Source organism: Chlamydotis macqueenii, chromosome 3, assembly GCF_036417535.1.
Source record: "Chlamydotis macqueenii isolate bChlMac1 chromosome 3, bChlMac1.mat, whole genome shotgun sequence".
NCBI lineage: Eukaryota > Metazoa > Chordata > Aves > Otidiformes > Otididae > Chlamydotis > Chlamydotis macqueenii.
The window spans coordinates 35,711,103-35,734,516 of record NC_141558.1 but is presented as its reverse complement, the minus strand read 5'-3'; the positions used below and the strand labels follow the sequence as shown (position 1 = coordinate 35,734,516).

Sequence of the window (23,414 nt, the reverse complement as noted above, 5' to 3'; positions counted from 1 at the left end):
CGTGTAATGCGGATTGTCAATGTCAGTGCGTTTTCTGGTGGGCAGGTGTTCTGAAACACTGCAGCAGCCAGTGCTACTGGACTAGCTTAGCAAAAAGGCAGAGGATGGAAAGGGTATAGTGACTAAAGCCCTGAACTGGACCCAGCTCTCTGGTTAGGCTTGTTAGCAGGACGTTCAAAGGGAAGCTTTTATTTTCACTTCCTGTATGGTGCCTGCTTTGTGGATAAAGTCTGTCAGTTTCTACTATAAATTTGGCATTTTTCATGAGTATTACTACGAAATTCACTGAAAGTGAATAACTAAAAAGTAAAACTATGTTTTAAAGCTACTTCCATCTAGCACTATACTGTCTTACAGATTTTATTACAAATTTCAACATCAGCACCACAGTTTTGGGAATTGTGATTGAAAATTATTTATTTCTGGTAACTTTAATTATTTTGTGTGTTGATGTATTTCAGATTGAAGGACAAGGACATGGTGCAGTTTTTGACTGCAAGTGCTCTCCTGATGGACAGCATTTTGCATGTACTGATTCTCACGGTCACCTTCTGATTTTTGGCTTTGGTTCCAGTAGCAAATATGACAAGGTACAGTGCAAGATGAAAATCAAATGTTTATCTGTGTTGAATGCAAACTCTCCTTCAAAGCTTCATTTCAAGAGGGTGTATCTTGACACAATTTTGAGCCATTAATATGGGATGTTTCAGATTCCTGTTGTTGACACTGAGCTTTCTTTCCCTCTCTTTTTTTAAACTACGGAAACATGCAATTAAGCTATGGTTTACATGGGAATTTAAAAATAATAATTAAAAAAAAAATTAAAATTACCCAGTCACTGTCTAGTCTCTTAAGTGACAAGGTTCCAAGTGTCTCCTAATAGATACACATGGATAACGTGAATAAACTGCAGTGGAATTGATAATAGTTAAACATTTTGCTTTAACTAAGACTAAAAGAAAAGGGAGAGGGGGTGTGTAATAGAACTAATTCCAACTATCTGTTTTTAAACATTGCATAGCCTGAGAAACAATTATTTACAATAAATGTACTGTATGTTCTAGTGATACAATTTTATGTCTGCTAATGAAGTTCTGTTGTTATGGATGCCTTGATGTTTACACTGCAATGTTTCTCCGTTACTGTGTAATTAAAACATTACATCTTTATTCTAATGCCATAATCTACATTGTGGATGTCTTGCCACAGACTCTCATGACTGTAAAGATAGGTGGTGGTGGTTTCTTCTTTTTTTTTTTTTTTTTTTTTTTTTTTTTTTTTCCTTGGTGGATGAACATATCCTGTTAACCATACTGGTTACGTAGTTTGAAATGCCCACAAGATCCTAGTTCTTCTTTTACCACCCAGGGAAGAGATGAGATCTGTCTCTTCTCCTTCTTTCTAAGATTTAACCAGACATATCTGCTCCAGGATTTTCATCTCTGCTTCTGGTAGCTGTTACTTGAAGGTTGTTGATGAAGTGCTGGCTTGTGGATCTTGCCTCCTGTTTTGAATCTTTGGACTCCGACTGGCCTTGAAAGCGTTTTGGCAAACAGCAACACAGAGGGGCAGAGCAAAAGGAATTTTAATCTTTGTTTTGTAAGCCACTGAATTTCTTTCTGTAATTTTCTGGCTCTTATTTTGATGCTAGTTACAGCAGTGTTTGCATAATGAAGATTTTAACTTTTTTTCCTTGTCTCTCAGCTATAATTTGAAGTACTTGGTATTTGACTGCTGTTGCTATCCCTTAGTTGTTGCTAGCTGTACATTTCCCCTTCCATTCCAAAGAAAACAAACAAGAGCAGAGACACCACAAGCAAGGGAAACCAGGGTTATCAGATAATTTTCAATGTACTTGTCTTTTGGAGTTCTTCCTCTTTCAAACTTTAAAGCCTGTTGTAATAGAAACATTTTTCTCACCAAGTTCATGGATTGTTCCAGGTTTATTTTTATCTCCAATCATTTTGGAACTGTATAGTCCTCTACTACTCAGAAATTGTGGAAATGAAATTGAAACAGAGCCTTTTTTTCTGTTCCGTGATGGACCAGGAGTTTCCTTTACACTGCCATTTAATAATTTACCTTTTGAGGTATTAGATCTGTTTGAAGAATTAAAACAATTGCTTTTCACTTCCTGAATTCTACAGAACCTTTGTTCTCTCAGTTTTCAATGCAGCCTCTGAGAAAAATTATGTTTAAAATTTTTCACTTACTGGATGATTTAAAATGATCCTCTCCAGCTGTTCTTGTGCCAGTGGTAATCTTGGCATTCTTTACCATAGAAGAAACGGTAGCAAATAGGACTCATTTGTTACCTCTTTAATGTCAGTCTTCAGCTCTCAGAAAACTCAGCTTGGACATTTCCAGTCTCTTTCTTGTCTGGTTCCATCTCCTCTTTCATTTTTGTTTGACTTGCTTTATGGAAAAAGTGTAACTACAGGGAGGGTGCCAGAGATCAGGTGGTGTGTGGGTTGTTTTTGTTTTTTTTTCTTCTCCCACCATCAGATACTTGAATTTTTTTCAGACACCTGAGAATATACTCTGGTAGGACCTACAGGCTTTCTGCTTTAAAGTGGTTTCCATCCGTCTAGGGGAATGGTTTTACATGAGAAAGGAGTGTGGTAACCTGTCCTGTATACCTGCCTTTGTGAATTGTAATCAGGACAGTGGTTATAGCTGAGGTAGTGTTAGGTCTGCTAAGAGAGCAAGCTCTTGGTTTTCCACAGGTAATTGTTTTTGTTAATTTCAAATAGTGTATGTGTTTCTTAGTTAAGTGGAACCACTATCCAGGCTTTTTTTTTCCCCCTGATGTGATCTTGGCTGTAGTGAAGGCTATGGGATGTTTTGGTTTGGTTTGTGGGTTTTTTAAATTATTATTATTTTTTTATGATCCATGTTTTTGTGGAGTAATTCTTTACTGGGGAAAAAAATGATTTGCTGCTTGTTTGGGACTACTTTGTTAATTGACTCAATCAAGGGAACCTTAAGCCAAACTCAGCTGAGATTTCTGTGTGTGTGAAAATCATCAGAGATGAGCTAAACTCACTGTCAACAGGACATGTGTGCTTCAGAAATTTTTGCTTAGGTGAAAACTTGTCCAGGAATGCCTAACTGTCCTAAAGTGTAAGGTACCTTTCTGTTGATTTTAAATCTTAGATTGGACTAGATATCTGAGTTTTCTAAGGCTTTAGTTCCTATAGACTGCCCAAACCACAGTTCTTTGCATATTGATAGCTCCTTTGTGGTGGATTGGTGCAGTAGTGCGGGAAAAATCCCTTTGCATTTGTATAGATGTGCCCACTTGGAGAAACTGAGTGTTCTGAAAGTGTAGTCAGGTTACTGAAGGAGAGTCTATTTGTAGAGCTCAAACCTTGTGGAGAGCTTTCCTACTCAAACCCAAGCTGAGTTTGTGAAATCATGTGTACAGAGGACTCATATGTCCTAATGTTGTTGTAATACCTTCTTTTTGTCATGGATTGAATCTCTAATAATATATCAAGAAATAGATCTGATTGTTAGTGCTTTTAACTGGTTGTCTGCTGAACATAGCCATTTAAGATTTTCTAAAACGTTTAATTCTTTTGGTTTTTCTCAGGACTTGGAATAGCTGAGGATAAGATTGTTACCCCGAGTTCCACTAGGGAACTTCTAATGTTCTACCTGAGGGTTGTTCTGAGCCTGGGTTCTCCATGAATGCCATTCTTGGAGTAGAAAATTGTCGTTTATTCTTTCTACCATACTTGATTGCAGTACTGAGTACACAGAAGGGTAATTCCAAAGTCCCTCATGATCTTGCACCAGAAACTGTTCTTGTAGACATCACTGAATCTAAGGAAGAATTTTCAGATCTTACCTTTGTTTACCACACCTGGGATGCAGACAACACTGTATAGCCAAATCATAGCACATTAAAACTCACAATCTGTATGATCGTGCCATTGGAATCTCTTCTTTCTCAGTGTGGAAAGTACTTCATAGAAAAATTTACACTAGGTGAAAGTACTGGATACTCTACTATTATGATTCTAGAGAAAATCAGAAATCCTTCTAGAGAACCTGTATCTTTATCACGTTCAGCTATTTCAGCTGAAGGAACAAAGTTGTTAAGCAGGCCTTGATTCTGTCAGTCAGACACATGAAAATACTTGTATCTTTCTAACTGAGCTTCTGTTAAGTTGACACAGAATCTGGCAACAAGACTTCATCCAGTCAGGGCTTGTTACTACAGTGGGACATCACCTTGTCCGTGTGCACTCTGCTAAGATCCCTTTTTGAATCCCTGAAGTAAATTCTTTGTCGTTGCATCTTTCCATGCATCTCTTCAATTTTCTTCTTGTTGCTGCTTTTCTGAATGTTTGTGAGGTCCAGGTCCCATGATTCCTATGATTTTATTTATTTTTTTTTTTTAATCCACCTCATGTGGATGCATTTAGACACTTTCTGATGTTGTAATTGAAAGATGTTTGTCATCATCTTTCCTTCCTGATCTTCTTGCATCCAGAACAGAACAACTTTGTCATTGGGACACCAGATCTCTGAGTAGACGCTGCAACCTCTGCCCTACTAATTTCTGCATAACAAGTTACTGGAAAATGTTATGGATTGGTCATGATAAAGCATGCTTTTCAAAATCAGAGTATATTCTGTGACAACTCAGGCATTTCTCTAGCTGTACTCCAATACCTCTCTTTAACATCTAAGGCAAGATTTTTTTGAGATCTCTGTACCTTGAGTTGTTTAGTCATTGTTATGCTGCACTGGAAATCTTAATTTGCATGAACGATGATCTTATCATTTTATTTTTTTGTTCAAAGTTAAACTGAGTACATGAGCTGCCAAGGGGTTTGCTTGCCAGGAGGTAGTGTTAGGATGTGTAGTATACAGCTTGTTTTCTGTTCTCTTTCTTTTTTCTCCTTGTGGTTTAGTATCTTTCAGATTGCACAATACTGAGGTGAATGTGCCAGTGAGGGATAGAACATAAACCTTTTTACATACTATTTGAACAAAAGAATTCCTCAGTCTTGAGTGTCTGTGGAAAGTCATCTAGAATAAATTGTAAGCAAGTGGACTGAAATAAAAAAAACTTTGAGCCTGAAGAATTCAACTTCAGATCAGCTTTATTTTATCTGCTGGAACTTTTTAACATATCTGGTATTATAAGAAGAATATATATGTTTGGCCCTGGTATTAAAATATTTGGCAGTGACATGATGTGATAAATACAGTCCTATTTGTCTTCTTTCTACATCATAGCTCAGAAGTCTGTGACACAGTCTTCATTATCAGAATATATATTCATATATTCAGAGTATAGAAGAAAATTTGTAACCTATTCAATACATCCATGCTGGGTTCTGTCAGATGTCTCCAAGTAGTTAAGTATTGCCCCATACCCCTGTTCTTTAAATGCTCCCCATCCTCAACAAGTGTATTATTATCTTTGCACTATAATATAGAACAGGAGTGCCGGGGAAAAAAGTACTTGAGTCATTACATTTTCCCCTTTGAACTGAGATCAGCTTAACCTTGTTTTTCCAGGAATGACCATGAGTAACTATGTTAAAAATACTTTTGGCGGTTATCTTCTGTATGCTTTTTTAATAGGTTCTTTAAAAAAATTACAAAATGACTTTGTTTACAGATAGCAGATCAGATGTTCTTTCATAGTGATTATCGGCCCCTTATCCGTGATGCCAACAACTTTGTCCTGGATGAACAGACGCAGCAGGCTCCACACCTTATGCCTCCCCCATTTTTGGTTGATGTGGATGGCAACCCTCATCCTGCAAGGTATCAGAGGCTAGTTCCTGGTCGTGAGAACTGCAGGGAGGAACAGCTTATTCCTCAGATGGGAGTGACATCTTCAGGTATGGAAAACTTCAATCCAGTACACGGTAGCTTATCTAGTTACCTTCAGGTGTTCTACACTTTCTTTCCCTTTTGCTTTGTCCTTTTTCTTCATTTCTGGGCATAGTAGTTCACGTAGGGTGGAAGAATTGCAATGTTCTTGGTACTGATTTCTTGTGACAGTTTCACTTACAGTACTGTCATCAGTCAAGTCAGTACTAGTTGATGCTGCAGCACCAGGCAACTCGGAACTCATTTCATTATTGGAACAGTGTGTGATGCTGAGTTAGCTTTCAATTTATCTCTTTGGGGTAGGATTTCTTACTTCAGAAAACCTAGGAAATAGTCTCATCTTCCGCAGATCAATTGGAGCAGGCATCACCTACGAGAAGAGAAAAATGAGGGGACACCTGAAACATGCAAAAATCCTCTTTCTCTTTAGATTAAGGCAGTCCTTCAGCTTAAGCTTTGACATTTTGGTTAGAGAACTCTGAAGACTTGATAAGGATACAACTTTTGAGGAACTTCCTAGATTTTTGTATTCTCCATGCATAAAACATGGGAGGAATGTGCATATTTTGGGTTAATGGCTGGCTTGTGGAAACTGCCTAAATAGGGTCCACGCAGGTGGGGATGTAAAAGCAATGCTTGCTTGCTATGTGTCACTAGTTTGATATTAGTATGAATGAGCAAACAGTGAGTGGTGAAAGTAGCTTTGAATGTTTTCAAGGTAAGCATTAAGTATGTGGACAGTGTTGGAAATATGGGAAAATGAACTGTGCCTGTAAATAGTGGCTTAATGTACACCATACTTAAGCATGTGGTGTGTCTGACATTTCAGGAAGGTTAACTGACAGTGTTAGTACCAAAGGATCTCTTTATTCTCATTTGTAGACTCAAGGATTACAAGCCACTGAATAATTTAATACTAATTTTTAGTGAGCATTTCCATATTTTCTCCAAAACTAGGGCAAGAAATGCTACCTAAGAAGCACTGTAAGAAGGAGAAAATATTTTTTGATGAATGTATGCAATGTTTTATCTCAAACTTTTTAGCTAATGGCTTTCCATGCAGTTTTACTCTGTTTTCACAGTTACAGCATGGATCCATGACATTCTGAAATTCTCCAAATTTGAAAATGTGCTGGAGACATTCTCCAGTGTCTTGAAACAAGTTAGACTGCACACAGACTCCACAACATTAAATTTAATGGTGTGGCTGTATAACACATGATGCCTATAGGAAAATGATGTCCATAACATCTTGTTTAATAACAGGAAGCCATCAACCAGGCTGATAGAGAGCCAGAGATTTTTGGAGGGACAGAAGACATTTTTCTCCCTCTTTACCATTTAGCAACAATGCATGCAGTTTTATGCAGAGCTAGTGTTATGTGTTTTATATGTCCCCTTCTGCTAAGGAAGCTCTGTTTCTTTCTGAAACTTTGTTGTGGGATTTGATGGATCTCGCTCAGGGCACTGACAATTTGTTTCATGTCAAGTTTTCTGTAGGGGATTATAAAGTAGGGAGAAATCAAATAATCATGCTTGATTTACTGCTTAGATGTACATGAAGTTCCTTGAAAGCATATGTTTTGGAAAAAAACAAATAGATACCAAAGCCTTTATTTCATTTAAAAAAATCCAAACCTTTCTGTTACTTGTGAAGGCAAAATCTCACAAGCTAGATGCATAAAAAAAACGTTCATTTTGTTTAGGTAGCAGTTTCCCTTTTTTAAGATTATTCTTGGTTTATTGGTAGTATTTCCCATTACTTTCAGTAGACAGTATGTCTGCTCATGAGATCATCAAATAAATCTGACTGTCTCACTAGATGAGTCAGAAAAAAATCCAGCTGTGGTTATACCAGAGCTCATTGCATTATCTCAAGCTTCTGCTGCTTTAGGGAAGTTGACTTCAGCTACAATAACCTTGAAACCCTGAGAGTACTGTCTTAAATATTTATATTTTTTCTGCATGCCATCATCTATTAAGAGATGACTGGTTCTGTCTGGACATATCATCAAAGCTCTTCATTTCATAGCACAATTACTGTAATATCTTGTCTTTGATCTTGCAAAGTGCAGTTTATTCTATGACATCTCTTTGAAATCGTGCTGGAAAAATAATTTCTATAGCTTATTTCTTTGAACATTGTCATGCCTCATTACACAGTTCTGCAAGTTCTACTTCTCTTGACCAGAGTGTCCCACAACTCCGCTCCATCATCTGACTATTCTGTGTGGAGCTATCAGACTTCCTTTTCAAGTCAAAGCTATAGCCTTTGCATTTTTCTCTATACCTCTTTTTTTTTGTGTGTGTGTGTGATTATTGTGAGTATGCAAAGAGGTTTTGTTGTTTATGCATACCTGCTGTGTATTTTGTTTGCTGCACAGGAACAGTATTACGACCTTATAATCACTTCTGAGAGAACTATTGCCTGTCTTTTGTTCAAGAGACCTACCCAAAAGGAGATTTCTTGGCTCTTTTACATACCGGAGAAAACTAGCGTTACTGAGCCTGCATAATGGTGACACAGGCTAAGCACACATTTGAACAATGTATGTTGACTGAGCTGACAAACAGCAGTTGTATTAAGCTTCTGTGGCTTGTTGACACTTGCTCAAATTTAAACTTCTGTTAGGAGTGGCATGTGATCATCTTGACCGTGCTCCGGAAAATATAATAATGCTCTCCATGTATTGAGCAAAAAAAGTCCTGTTTAAAAAAATGGCTGTTACAAAAATGTACAGTAGCACGTACTTACACATGATTATGTACTGTACATCTGAGTTTCAAAGCTAAGACTTGGATGGGCTGTTTGTGACATTTAATTCTTCGTATCAACACTTGTGTGTTGTTTTCTTGTATATTTTACTTCACAGGATTGAATCAAGTTCTTAGTCAACAAGCAAATCAAGAAGTTAGTCCGTTGGATAGCATGATTCAAAGACTTCAGCAGGAGCAGGACCAGAGACGCTCTGGGGAGGCAGGAACCAGTAGTACCAGCCGGATAAGCAGAGGTAGAGTACTGGGGAATAGGTGTTGTGGCTTTTCTATGGAACAGCTGAGAGCTGGAAAACATAAAACCTATTATTGTGCATAATTTGTGCATTTTGGTGAACTACTAGAAAGGAGCCTTGGACCCACAGAAAACAATACAGCTTTCTGATCTTTTTTGCCTTTCTGCAAAATCTCAGGATTCTTAACATTACAGATTTGTCTTTGTTAAAGTTATTGTCTGCTCACTCAGGGAACTTGCAGCAACTACATTCCCTTAGAAGTAACTGCCCTACTGTTTAATCTGGAATTGACTGTCTACTTGATATCTGAATTGTCCCAGATAAAGAAACAGGAGGAAGTAAAGAGGAAGGAGCTGCTTGTTTCCCAGTACAGCTGTTCCGTGTTTCACTGTACTGCACTAGATTACATGGTAGTTTTCAATATTTTGAAAATCATGGTTGGCAATCCACCTGAGTAGGCAGGAATAGCTTGTGTGTGGAAAGATGTGGAAAAATACTGAAACTTTGCTGCAGTGTAGGTGTTTGAAGGATCTTGTGTGTGTGTTGGTTTGGTTTGGTTTGCTTTTTTTTTATTTTTTGACCATTTCAATTTATTGCCTGTAAATTTTACAGCTGGGATTCCTAATAATTTCCAGTGTTGTGGTGGTTTTTTTGTTTGGTTGTTGTTGGTGGATTTGTTTTTTGTTTGTTTTTTTTTTTTTTTGGAAGGTAGAAGACTGTTTAAGAAATACACTGATTCAGTGAGATAGCTCACTGTTTTATAGTACAAATCTAGAGTGCAGTAGCAATAGTTAGCTTCGCATAAATGTTTTCAAAAGCATTTTTAAAGAAAAGCAATGAAACATTTGCTTCACTTCAAATTGTTGATAAATCTGCTTCTTTTCAATATGAATTTTTTTAAGAGTACTGCAGCCCAGGAGCTGTTTAAGTGTGTGTTGTGGTGATGATAGAAAGTGCTGAAATTAGTTATATTCAGTTAATGTTTGATTTCTTTTGAAGTAATAGATTAAGTAAAAATCTTTTTTAATTTATTTTTATTTTGAGGTTTGTTTGTTTAAATGTTTACCTTAGAATTTCAGATCAAGTACAACTATCACTTTTTGACTTTTTAGGATCTGTAAGTTCTACCTCAGAAGTACATTCACCACCAAATATAGGATTAAGACGTAGTGGACAAATTGAAGGTGTGCGTCAGATGCATAGCAACGCACCAAGAAGTGAAATAGCCACTGAGCGGGACCTTGTGGCTTGGAGTCGAAGGGTTGTAGTGCCTGAACTGTCTTCTGGTGTGGCCAGGTAAACATAGGCCAAGTTTGCAGTGAATTTTAGTTTGGTGAACTTAATTATTAATTAAATGGAACAGTTTTGGAATTCACATTGTCATAGAATTATTTGCGTGCTATTTATCTATTTTGTTGTCTCATATTTCTTATAAAATCAGTTTCGGTTTGAAATCAGTTGTTTGCGTATCACTTGAAAAAATCTTGAATTCTAGAAGTATTTTGAATAAAAATTGACCATTTAACAAATGATGGAGTAATTTAACTTGTATTTGCAGTGAGATCTAGCTGCCTCAATATTTTCTGACTTGTAACATAAGATTACAGTATGTTTTAACTCAATTTTTCCTGCCATTATATGACATTTTATGACTGGGACATTGACCTCATCCATTAGTTGCTTGAGGTGAATTTTTATTTCCAAGCTGGAACTTTATTTCCTTCAGTAATTAATTCTTGTGATGAATACTTAGATCGATAAGTCAAAAAACCCTACTAGCTACATAAACTGCTCTAGCATTTTGAAATAAGATTGAAATCTTACTTTGTTCAGAAAGGGTAATTTTGAAGCCATATTCTGACTGTGAAGAGAAGAACTACTGTTTAAAGAATGTTATAAATGTTGAACATTTATTTCTTGACTTAGTATGGGTCCTCTCAGTTGCTTTAAATTTTCTCAATTTTCTTTTTTTCAGTAGGCAGGAAGAATGGAGAACAGCAAAGGGAGAAGAAGAAGTAAGAGTGTATCGATCAGAAGAGAAAAGAAAACATGTAGCGAGTCACATTCAAAGAGAAAACAAAGTACCTACTTTCTCAAAGGTAAACAGTCACTTGTACTTTATCACAGTACGAAACATAAAATTTAACTTGATGTGTTAGGCTACATAAGTTTACATTCTTCTCAGTTTTAAATTTAAAATGAGGGGTACAGGAATTTGTTTACGTCCCCAGAATGAGGAAGCATGTCTCTACTGATGCTTCACTGTGTTCCGAATAAGCAATGGGGGTTGCTCTTAGAACCTCCTAAGAGAGAAGCCCTGAAAATCTGGTGTTAGGGATGTGATTTGCTGTAGGGACTCTGTCACTATTAATCAATACATCCTGCTGCTGTTGTCTACTGTTTGACATAGTGTTCTCTGGAAAGGTTCAATTAAAACTCAAATCATAGTTCTTAACCTTAACACATTAAGATACATCTCCAAATACAGAATTGAGTATTTTCTTTCACGGTATCCTAATAATCATATTGTGGCTTCGTATGGGATGTTTCTAAGTCATGCTTTTTACTAGAGTTGGAGTGCATTTTCCAGAAAAGAGGAAAACAAGATAGATTAAATAGAAGGGAACAAGTTGTATTAAAAATTTCATAATAAAATTGTCATAATTGACTTGATGTTTTCATATAGGTTGCAAAAAAATTAATCTTATACCTTTATACTGGTAAGAAAATATGAAGAATGTATATTCTAGATTTACAAAAATAGTCATGTTTGTTAGTTTTATATATGCATCTCACATGCTTAACTGTGCTTTTCTAGCTAAATAACCCAGTGTATTTTGTAATAAAGGAAGTAAATTTTAAGCAACTGTAAAGGAGAAGCCATACTTTGGGTTTTTTAGTACGTTTATTCTAGATGAGACTATTTCACCGTTATTCAAAAGCTTAGTAAAAGATGTGCCTTCAAGAATGCCTGCAAAATTGTCTATTGTAAAGTAAAAAACACTTATGGAGTTCAAGGTGGAAAACTGAAGAAATTAAATATTACGAACAAGTATAAGAAAGATTGTGCAGCTCTTAACTTTATCAGAGTACCAGACCTAATGCATGTGCTGTTTATTATTTACTTTCTTGGAGAGGAAAGGGCCAAAATTGAAAGCAATCTAAAAATTAGTAACTTTCAGATGCTTAGTGGTGCTTCTGTGTTTTTTAATAATGAGTTAATTTTATATGCGGTAGAAAGAGTAAATTTGAGATGGGCAATTTTCTACTTGATACTAAATTTGAATGTACAGTTTTGCTGCTTTTTTCATAGTCAATCAAAGTAAAGCTTTCAAGAGAGTGAGATGAATGCTCTCCCATGCACATACAGTCTCCTAATCACTTTTAATCTCTTTATTAAGTTTCTTAATTTTTTTCTTCTATTTTTCTTGTATTAAAATTGTGTGTATTACTATCTTAAGACATGGTACCAGTGCGTTAATTTCAATGCTGCAGTCACCATTATTGTGCTTGACCAAGATAAAGTGAACAAATATTTGTTCACTTTATCTCCAGTTTTTCTACATAGAGGGAAGAACTTATTCTATGCCACTTAGTTTTGGAGGTGGCCGTGGCAGGGCTCACTAATGAAATACCAGGACATTAGAAATCTTGGTAACTCCTGTCTTTGTCTCAGGAATAATAGATGATGAGCTTCACAAATTCAGACTTTAACAAAGTTATTTCTTGTCTTTGAGGGGATGTGTTTTAGTGCTGAATTACAGACTTTCTTTTCGTTTAATTAAATGATTGCACTACTCAAGGGTTTCCTTTTATTTTGTTTTCTTCAGCTACAGCCTAGTCAAAATTAATTCTTCCTGATAATGTGAATTCCTACTAGCTCACCCTTAAATTTTTAATAGGGTTACAACTTTCCTAAAATATCACTAGGACATAAAAATAGCAGATTAAGCTAGTTGGTTCAGCGTTTTGGTTTCAGCAGTTACTTTTATTACATGTTGGAAGCAAAGATACTTAATACGGATGTTTTTGACAACCTTTTCTCAGAGGAGAAATTTTTTTAGTCTACAGACCCTATAGGTAGCACTGAATCATTCTGAGCCTCATATTTTTGTTATGGATATTTATGCCCTCCTTCAGAGCGATACCTAGCTTAGGAAAACCTTTCTTCAGTTTCATATATTTAACTGGAGAAGAATGTGTCCTTCATTTGTCTCAGTCGGGGGGGGGGGGGGGGGGGGTGTCTGTGATCTGGATTCTGACGCCCAGAACGTGAGGGAGAGACGTATTGGTCACTTTAGTCACTTCTGCCTTCGTCCTGAGGAAATACAGCAAAAAGCAGACAACCATGGTCTCTGCATTTGAGTATGTCAGTAAATTTTCCATATAGAAATTATTGCTGAATTCAGTAACACTTTCAGAACACTTAAATAAATCCTCCTTAAACCCTACAGGATGCTTTTTTTTTTTTTTTTTTTTTTTTTCGTCCCGAGATGCAATAAAAAAGCATATTCTTCCATAGTTTATTCTTCATTAAATATGTCTCTTTTTGGAGGACTCAAGTTGTTGCAGTACAGTAATTAATTCAAATACCTTGAGATAAATCTCAGAGGGATTCAGAAATGAGTAGTTATCAAATGGGCTTTAAATAAGTGATTTGCCATCACCTGTATTTCTCAGAAAAGCTGTTCTGACAGCAGCTGTAATTTCTAATGTATCTATAGATGTGCTCTGATATTGACTGAAAGTCTTGGATATGATACAAGGTACTTGTCAGCATATATGACTGTTCATCAAAGTGTATTGAGAGCAAGAGAAAGTGATGATTGAACCTCAAATCGTTGGTTATCTTGGCTTTATTTCCAAGCCTCCCATTAGAGTTAAGAGTCCAATTTCAAACTCTTCCTTTAGGATATTGGAGGGGGGAGAAGACCATAAGCTGTGTTTCCTCAGTTGTTGTTGAAGATGTTGGTGCTAGATTCCATTTTGTCAGAAAAAGCTTGTAATACTTTGTCTTTTTAGTCAAACCTTCACACTCCACCTCACCCCTCCCCAAATAAATAAAAATCTGCCTGACCTGCAACTCCTCATCAGATTTTTGCAAAGCTATGTTTAATAGGAGCGGTATTAAAATACACATTTTGGGAAGGTGTGGAATATATATGCCTTATGGTCCCTGCTTAAGTAGTGGGGTTGGACAGGGTGACATCCAGAGGTCCCTTCCAGCTTCAGTTGTTCTGTTACTTATGGGTAACTGCTTGTGGTTTTGTTTTCATTTTTTTTTCTCCATTCTTGGTTTGGCATTGCATCTTTCCCAAAGCAGGTTGTTACTCTTTGGCATTGCCATGGTCCAATACTTATACAGTGATGTTCCTTGCTTCCATGAAGGAATGATTTGTGGGGTGAGTTTTCGGGTGTTTGTTTTTTTTTTTTTCCTCAAGCTTTGAACTGCCAAAGGAGAACAACTCTTTCCAAAGCCAGAGTAATGCAAAGCACTTCAGTTTTCCAAGTATCTATAGTTCTAGTATAAGTAGGGAAAAGCTATATTTATAATAATTATTTGAGACGTCTCACCTCTGAATAGAAATTGGGATGTAAATTTTCAGGACTTTTGTCTCTAGAGGGAAGACATGAGCATTACAATCGGGCTGTAATGTAGCTTCTGCAAAATATGTCCTTATTATTGTAAAGGATGCTTGACTAATTTGTTTTATTGGGCTTATGTGATTTCATTTCTGTTGTTTATGCTTCCTTATACCATGGTTCATGATGCTAAGAGTCAGATGAGCTTTATAAAAAGTAGCAGAAGCAAGTTGCTCTAACGCTGATTTTATGACCTCTCCTGCTTTAGCGATGAATCTCGAGAGCTTGATGAGAACTGAGCAGCGACAGCCAGCAGGCTGAGGGACAGAAGACTGTGTGATGGGCTCAGTTACTAGTCTTAGGGCTACCTTGGAGCTGTTCTGGGTCGGGTCAGAGCAGCTTGAGGAGATCTGGTATGTGCTGCCAGTTTGAATCCAGAAGGAAAAGTCTTGGGCAATGTTAAAATGCTGATTGCTGAGTAATCCCATTAGAAGTGTCTGTGGTAGATGTGCTGTCAGTGGTAGCTTCCCCAACTTGAATTAACTGGACAGAACAACAGAAACACAATGCTCACTGAATAGAGGATAGAGCAGTTTCATGTTGTTCCTATGTGCTTTGCTGAATACAATTGTACAGATTGGCGTGCTGCCCTACCCTACTGAACTGTTGTAGTCACACCTGAAAAAGGCTTGTATCTTCTAATGAGAAGGGTAGGAGAAAAGCTCTAGCTGCCAGAGTACTGCATTTTAAGGTAAATAGTTGTGGCTAAGGAAAACCAACTCTTAACTACTGCTGCTTAGCCAAGTTTTAGTACAGTTTTCACCGAAAAGTGGGTCTTTCCTCAATGAGAAAATTTAACCTCATGAACCAACTTTTCATCATACATGACAGGAAAGATCTTATATTTCCTACAAAAGAAAAAAACCCAAGAGGAATAGATATAAGCAGTCTGCCCTAGTAGAAGACACCGATAATATTAATACCTTTCTGTGGTTTGCTGCAGTTCTGCTTGCTTTCTCTGGGACTGTTTTTTCAACCATGTCAGCACCTAATAGATTAGATAGCTGAGGTTTTCTTTATGGAAGAGAGACAGCACTGGGAAAGTGTACCTCCTTTTGTGGCATCTAGGAATGTGTCCAGAAACTATTTCTGAGCTAGGCTGAAGTTCAAATATGCACACCAAAAAAAATTAGCACAAAACTCTTGAAATAGAGATTGTAGCTCTTTCTTTTCTTTTTCTTTTTTTTTTCCTTTTTCTTTTTTTTTTTTTTTTCTTCCTGGGGGTTGGGGACTAATACAACATACACTGTTTTGAGAGCAAGTGTTTGTACAATGTATATTCCATGGGAGGAACAAAATCTCTTTATGCTGGAGCGTGAAGTGTTTCTTAATTACAGCCTTTCATCCTTCTAAGCTTCATAAGAACTCAGATTTTTTTCCAGTTGACTCATTCATTTGAGTTCTTCCATGCATCATCTTACCACTTTAAGGCTTGTACTTGGTAACAGTCATCTCTTAGCATTCAGAGATGTATTACTGTATGAGTCTTCTAATAGATCTGACCACTCAGTTGCAAAATAACACACTCCAGAATTCTCTGTAAGAGTCCTCTTTCCTCTCATGGCCAATTTTGGTGTAATTTTGAGCTGTTACAAGCACTTAACAGCCTATCAGTAGTTAACTGATGTGTACCTTGTAGAGAATGAAGAGTTTTAATAATTCAAGACAAGAATTTTCTGTTATATCTAGGAAGAACTTATAATTATTTCCAGACTATACTGAACTGCTTGGTATTTATATTCAACTTTGCACATGGAGTGTTTTCTTCAGCAGCTCTTTAGTTTTGGGCATGTCGACTGTTTTGAATTTTGTGATGTTGAAACTTAAATCTTTTTGCTACTGCAAAAGTTGCTTCCTGGAATACTATTAGTAAAGAAAATTGTATGTATTAATAAAATATATACTCAAAAATTATGTATTTTGACTTTCTTATCTTCACAGAACCATTCTCATGATCATTTACTAGACACTAGTGACTCAAGGAAACAGCAAGCTAATCAGCACAACTATCGTACAAGATATGCAGTAGAAGAAACTGCAAGGCCTGCTGAAGAGTTAGAAAATGGCCACAGTTCCTCAGACGTAAGATCTTTATTCATGAGGCAATCTTTTATATTGCATTTCTACTCGTTAAGCTCCTGCTTCAGCTAATTAAACGTTGTTTGAAGTGGAAACTTAGGTTGTTCTTCATTGTGCGCTTTCATTTACCTCTTTAAAAATGGATGTTGAATTAGATTTTCACATGCTGTAGTATGTGTTCAGTTTTGACTAAAAAGTAAGTGACAAAGGGGAGAAAAGCTCATTTGTAAGGCATTTTTCAAAGTATATGTGTCCAATGTTAAATCTTCCCTGTATTTTTGACCCTAATCAGTATGGTCACCGGCTCTAGGTGGCCCTGCTTGAACAGGGAGGTTGGACAATATGACCTCCCTCAGGTCCCTTTCAGCCTCAACCATTCTGTGCTTCTGTAGCTACAGTGGAGAAATGAATATTGAGAATATATAAGACTTGTACTGGGTTTTTGTTTGATATTAATTGAAAAGATTTGAAAATACTACATTTAAAAAGGCTGGATGTAATTTTCAAAAAGATAAGCTGGCCTTTTGAAATGGAGATTGAGAAGCACTCAGGTCTCTGCTGGCTGTATGTTAAAAAAATGTTGCCCAACACTGCATTTGTTCAGGCATAGATATTTTCTTACTTCTTTTCATCGAGTTAAGTCCATTAAAGTATCTGCAAACTAACATGCTTTTTGAACAACATAAAGCTTTTATAGTGCTGTGTGTTTGTAACACATATAAAGCCTAGACGAGTCTGAGTCATGTTGTCATGTATTATAACTTTTTTTGAGTTCCAAATAAAATGCTTTCTTTTTCCTTGCCTCCCCTCTTTTGCCCTACCTCCATTGTTAGGAAGGAGAAGTAGTTGTTGCCAGTGGTGGAACATCAGAAGATGATGAAAGAGCATGGCACAGTGATGGCAGTTCTAGGTAAGTGACAGTAAACCTTACAGAGGAAAATCCTGCTGATGAATTGTAAATAATCTTTCTGTAAGCAGTTAATTAGTAATAACTAAAACTGCACATTTAGAAGAAAAGATTAAAAATTACTTAAAACTGTCAGTTTTTATTTTTAGCTATATTACTAACTAAAATTTAGGGAAGTTTCAATCCTTGTTTGCCAGAAGCAGAACTGTTTCCGATTTGGTTTTGCAGAAGGGTTATTCTTTGGAGGTGCACGCGTGCTTTCAGGCATGTGGTAGCAGTTCCCTACGACTGTCGGTCTGAGCTGTGTGACTGCCTCTGCTGACCCGTTATTTGAAATTATAGAGCAAAGATTGAGGTAGCTTCAATCCACTTCTTGTTTCTTCTGTAGCAGATTTTTTGTTGTTGTTGTTAACCTTTGTTCAAAGCTATTCAAAACCAGAAGTCCTGAGAACCATATCCAGACATGTATCATCTTGAGTTGACCAAGTGAACAGTAGATTTACTTCTACTGATGCTTGAAGTTAGGCTTCTTAGAAGACTGAATTATCTCAAAGTTTTTGGTTTATTACAATTTAAATTGTAGATAGAATATAGGGTTTTAGGGACTGGTTTTAACTGTTTAAAATATTGTAGTTATCTAGATTAACTATAATCTTGTATTAGGCTATACTCTGTAATTAACGCACTTAGAATTGCTTTTTAACTTTTGTTTTTTGATTTCTTTTTGGTATATCATATGTAGTGACTACTCCAGTGATTATTCTGACTGGACAGCAGATGCAGGAATTAATCTGCAACCACCAAAGAAAATTCCTAAAATTAAAACAAAGAAAGCAGAAAGTAGTTCAGAGGATGAAGAAGGACCTGAAAAACAGAAAAAGCAAATTAAAAAGGAAAGGAAAAAAGGGTTTGAGGAAAAAGATGGACCATCAACATCGCCAAAGAAGAGGAAACCCAAAGAGAGAAAACAAAAGGTTGGATGTTCTTTGTATATTACAGGGTGCTCAATTCTACTGTCTTAGAATTAGATAACTGATTTAATACTGTCTAATTTGAAAATGCATCATGACTTTTACTAGTAATAAATTGTAATTTCTGACTCTTGTAAATCAAATGATAGGTTGTTATAGTGATACACTGTCTAAATATGATGCGTTTTGCTTAAGTAACACTTTCATTGTCCTTAACACCATCTTTTCTCGGACCAGAAACTTCCTTCATTCGTTCTTTACAAAGACTAGAAGTGATCTATCTGGTAGATGGTGATTGCTTTCTTAAGTTCATAGCTTCTATTTTTGCAATACCCAAGGAAACCATCTGTATCATCTAAGTAACTACATAACTGTATTTTATTTATAAGATTAGGAGTCCTCAACATTCCTTAAGATCTTCATTTTGGCATTTTGGCACCCTCATTAGAAGGTGGACTGACAAAACAGCTGTTTTAATATGCGGGGTGGCATAGTATCAGCTTTATTGTGAATCTTTGGTAAGACATGCAGGATGTTAGGTGGTAGTCATTACTCTTTGAGGCTACTTTTTGTTTATTGTACATGGTCGTAATGTCCATAGTAATACTATCTTGGTATTTGCACAGTCTGGAATGAGAAGAAGGTGTGAGATCAGGAAGATAGGTAGTGGTTTGTTCTTTTTAATGGTTGAAAGCTCTAGTTTAGCTTTTTATTATAAAATGTAAGACTGGCTGACAGCCTACTATTTACACTTAGTTTAAAGCTGAATTGAGTTTTTTGGGAATTGTGCATCCATTTTGGTCCCAGTTATCGAGATGCAGGAGATCTTTGATTCAAAAAATATCAGGCTTAGGTATTTCAGATTTTTAGAGATGGTCTGCTCCATTCTTGAATCACTAGAAAATATTTGGCTGGAAGAAATATCAGAAAATCATTCCTCTTCCCTCTGCCCCTAGGTAGGATTAATTATACCTGTCATTCCTGACAGATATTTATCTTTGAAGTTTCTTGTGGTGGAGATTCTGCCTCCTGGGCAGAGGGCTCACAGTCCTTACTGGTAGGAAGTTCTTCCTGTTTCCTGCACCTGAATCAAAACCAGGGCTTTCCATTCAGGAAAGAAATTTTGACCATCTTTGTAGCCAGGCACAGAATCTTAGGAATTAAAAAAGAAGTAGACAAAGAACATCATTCTTCTCTATTAATGCATGGGCTGTCAAGATCTTGAATGGTGCTTACATTTCTAATCCCTCTCCACCAAAAATCAGTCTAAAAAATTACACAGCAGTGAAGAAGGGCAAGAAAGAAGCACCCAGGAATATAAAAGAGTACAGATTATTTTTTCTTTGGGGCAGACACAAAGAGACTGACTCTTAGAAGGGAGAGAGTTTTTAGGAGATAGATAAAGCTTTTATAAAACTATGAATGGTTTAGAAATTAATAAATGCAGAATTACTTCCTTTCTTATTTTGTTACAATGAGATGTAACACTCACTGGCAGAGACATGAATCTTGAAGAAGAGCCCTTTCCCCATTCAACCCCCGCCCCTCAAAAGCAAACAGAAACCCCAAACCACCTGAGTGTGTAATCAGGTTGTGAAACTAATTACTGAAAGATTTAGTAGAGTTTCAGAAATTATTAGACAAATTCAATGGGACTCGTCTCTTCCTGGTGATTAACTGTGATGATCTGAGTTCAGTCTTGGCTTCCAAAGAGTCTTAAACTGATTATTAATGTGTGAAGTTATAAGAAGGGAAGATTTTATCTTTAAAGTCTTTTTCTTATTACCTTTCAATAATTCACCAATGAGCTAGACAGACTTTGCTCTCACACAGTGCATCACTTTTCCACAAGATAGACCTACTTGAACCTTAAAATCCACAAGGTGCTTCTATGTCAGTGATTTATTGCAGTGGAGAGGTTTTGTTATTTTTGTTTGTTTTTAACTGTTTGTATGCTTTTTCCTGTGGTACACACTGGCACTCCAGTGGCGCACTCAAAGCGGTTCCCGTTCTGGTGAAACCACATTTGAATTTGTGCAATTGAGTTACACTTGGAGCATCCTATTTGCAGCCTGAGGATGCAGGGTCTTCCATCAGTGGCTATATGGAGTGATTTCTGTACAACCATCAGAGGTTGCCTTCTGTATGTGCACAAGATGCTGTTAATAATTTCAAAGCAACCTTGCTTGGACGGTTGTACAAAAACCTGCTTTATCTGGCCTCTTAGGTATAGACGTGCAGTATGTGCCTAGTACTAGCAACTGCAGTGACCTTTGTTACTTATAAATAAATCATGTGGATTTACAATCTGAAAATGGAGTTCCACAGCATGTTGTAGTACATATGCCAGTAGATAAAGTGGATGTACCGAGTCTGGACCATTTCCACATGCTTTACCTCTGTTTATGTTTGTTAATCTCTTCCTCCTCATTTCGTGGGGTTCCTTATTGGAGCTTGTGGTCTTACATATAGTTGTGGTCTTATGGGCTAAGGCAACTGTGTGAATTTGGTTGAAGAGAGTGGCGTATTTCAGTTTTATCTTTTTGGGCATGAGATAGTTACTGGAGTGCATCCTGCTTTTGACTGGGTTGGAGCTAATTTTCTTCCCAGTAGCTACTGTGTTTTGTATTTAGTGTGGGATTTGGTATGTGAAGAATGTTGATAACACACTGATGTTATACTAGTTGTTGCTGAGACATCAAGGACTTTTTCCAACTTCCCAGGTTTTGGTAGTGTGCAGGTGCAAGAAGCTAGGAGGTTATAGCCAGTACAGCTGATCCAGACAGGCTGAAGGAAGTATTCCATACCATAGGTGTCATGCTCAATATATAAGTAGGGATTGACCAGAGGGGAAATTCCTGGAAATCACTGTTCCGGTATTGCTGCTTAGGTTTCTTCTGGGATTGCTCTCAGTTCTGCTTTGCAGTCGCTACTCAGAGGCTAGCTGGGCGTTGGTTGGCAGGTAGTGAGCAGTTGCATCACTTGTTTGTCTTAGGTTTTGTTTCTATCTATTTTAGTTGTTTTCATTACTACTACTACTGCAACATTATTACTATTATTTCATTAAACTGCTCTTAACCCACAACTTTTCTTACTTTTACCCTTCCAGTTCTATTCCCCATCCCAGCAAGGGTTAGGGTGGTGGGGGGAGGTGAGCAAGCAGCCGTGTGGTACTTAGTTGCTGACTGGGGTTGAACCACAACAGTGTGTTAATAAATTCAGTCTTTTTGTTAGAAGAGCCCCACTAGCACTTCCTCAAAACCAACAAAGTAAAAAAAAAAAAAAAAAATTACAACCCACTTAGTTTTTCAGCTTATTAATGTTTTTGGTCTTGGTGTTACTGTAATCACTTAAGTAAGGTTTATCTTCACACTGGCAATAATTTCCTTTTTACATTAAATATACTTAAGAAAGGGCAGTTGATTTTAATAAAACACTTCCCAAAATAGAAGGCTTCCACAAATGTTAGTTTATTCATATTAATCTTGTGTGTTTTCTTCAGAGGCTGGCTGTAGGAGTTCTGGCAGAAAATGGTTTGACACTGGAAGAATGGCTGCCTTCAGCATGGATTACAGACACTGTTCCTCGTCGGTGCCCGTTTGTGCCACAGATGGGAGATGAGGTATTGTAGATTTTCCCTCTGTGTTCTTGCTTCTTTCAGCTTGTTTCTGCCTTTTTTTCCATCTGTGATCCGCAGCGGCGCCACCGCGCCCCCGCCCCAAGATTTAATACCATTTATTATCAGAATAATTTTTATTTTCTTCAAATTCTTCTTTGATCTGGCTTTCACTTCCTTTAGTCTTCTTCATACTTAAAATATTCTGCACAGTGTTGTTTTGACTTTTTTTTTTGTTCCATGCTGTTATAGTAACGTTCTTTCTTGTACTATGTTCAGTGTGATATGACGCATGTGTACAAGCTGTGTGAGAAGCTTTATCTCGTGAAACTAGTCCTTAGTTGTAGAGCATCTTGTACACTGAAGAATAGGTAAGAAATGAAGTATGAATTTGTTTGGAAAACTTTAGTTTGGGACTTGAAGTACAAATGAAAATTAAACCTTTGGAGGGAGAGTAGGTTTTTTGTGGTGTTTCTTTTTAAAATTCATTTATGCTGAAGAAAAATGCTGATATTGTCCTTTTCACTTGTTTCTGATATCAGAAAACTTCTGCTGGTCTCTTAGAACAGAAAACCACAAGAGAAGTTTTGTATAGATATATTTTATATGAACTAGACTGTAAACACTTTGCAAACATGGTCTAGATGTCTTAAAGTATCAAAAGGACACCCACCGGTTTTCTACTTTGAAATATGTAGTGTGTGAACATCACAGTGAATTGTATGAGTAAGTAGTATTAGATAGAAGGCAGTCTTGAAAATAAGAGTCTGTGCATTTTTCCCCACATCCCCTCAGGTTAAAATAAGAGGAAATAGCTGACTTATGCTGTAATGTGTAGTCTGTTGACTCTTCAGGGAACAATGTGTTTCTGAGGTACTAAACAGAGTTCTTGTATAGCTCACACCTTCAGAATTCAGTTGGAGAAATACTTGATGTGATGGCAAAGTTGCTTAAGTTTGGTCTTGAGCTAGAGCTGTTTGTAGGTACCACCTTAGAAACTGAATCAAGAGCAGAGGTTGCATGTGCAAGCAGTTTTGTTTTTACTGGATCATTTCACTGATACAGTTCACAGCACAGCTATGCAAAAATTATGGAGGCATTTCTATTGAGTGAGGGAAGGAGCGCTTCAAGTCGAGAGTTGCAATTGGAGAAAATGCTTTTGTATTTATACCCTCCAGCAAGCATGTTTTGGAGACTGTGCCGTTCAAAAGATCAAATTCAAATATATTTGGTTCCTGATACCATCTGGGTACAGAGAAGCAGCCAAGGATTTATCTGTACCGTAGTACCCTAGAGACTTTAACATCATATTGGTTTAGTAAGACAAA

General features: G+C 36.9%; 1 protein-coding gene across 5 annotated transcripts in view; it reads left to right on the top strand.

Annotated features, from left to right (window-relative positions):
• PHIP (PHIP subunit of CUL4-Ring ligase complex) overlaps positions 1–23,414 on the top strand; it is a 108,003-nt gene that overhangs the window by 57,614 nt on the left and 26,975 nt on the right. For 4 of the 5 annotated variants that reach the window (XM_086745965.1, XM_086745964.1, XM_086745967.1 and 1 more), the window contains 9 exons: positions 462–590; positions 5,642–5,867; positions 8,733–8,870; positions 9,983–10,166; positions 10,846–10,969; positions 16,455–16,595; positions 17,426–17,502; positions 18,242–18,473; positions 21,973–22,092. In XM_086745965.1, coding sequence (XP_086602091.1) covers positions 462–590; positions 5,642–5,867; positions 8,733–8,870; positions 9,983–10,166; positions 10,846–10,969; positions 16,455–16,595; positions 17,426–17,502; positions 18,242–18,473; positions 21,973–22,092 — 1,371 coding nt within the window. The remainder of the gene's footprint in view (positions 1–461; positions 591–5,641; positions 5,868–8,732; positions 8,871–9,982; positions 10,167–10,845; positions 10,970–16,454; positions 16,596–17,425; positions 17,503–18,241; positions 18,474–21,972; positions 22,093–23,414) is intronic. The other variant, XM_086745966.1, reaches the window with a different exon arrangement.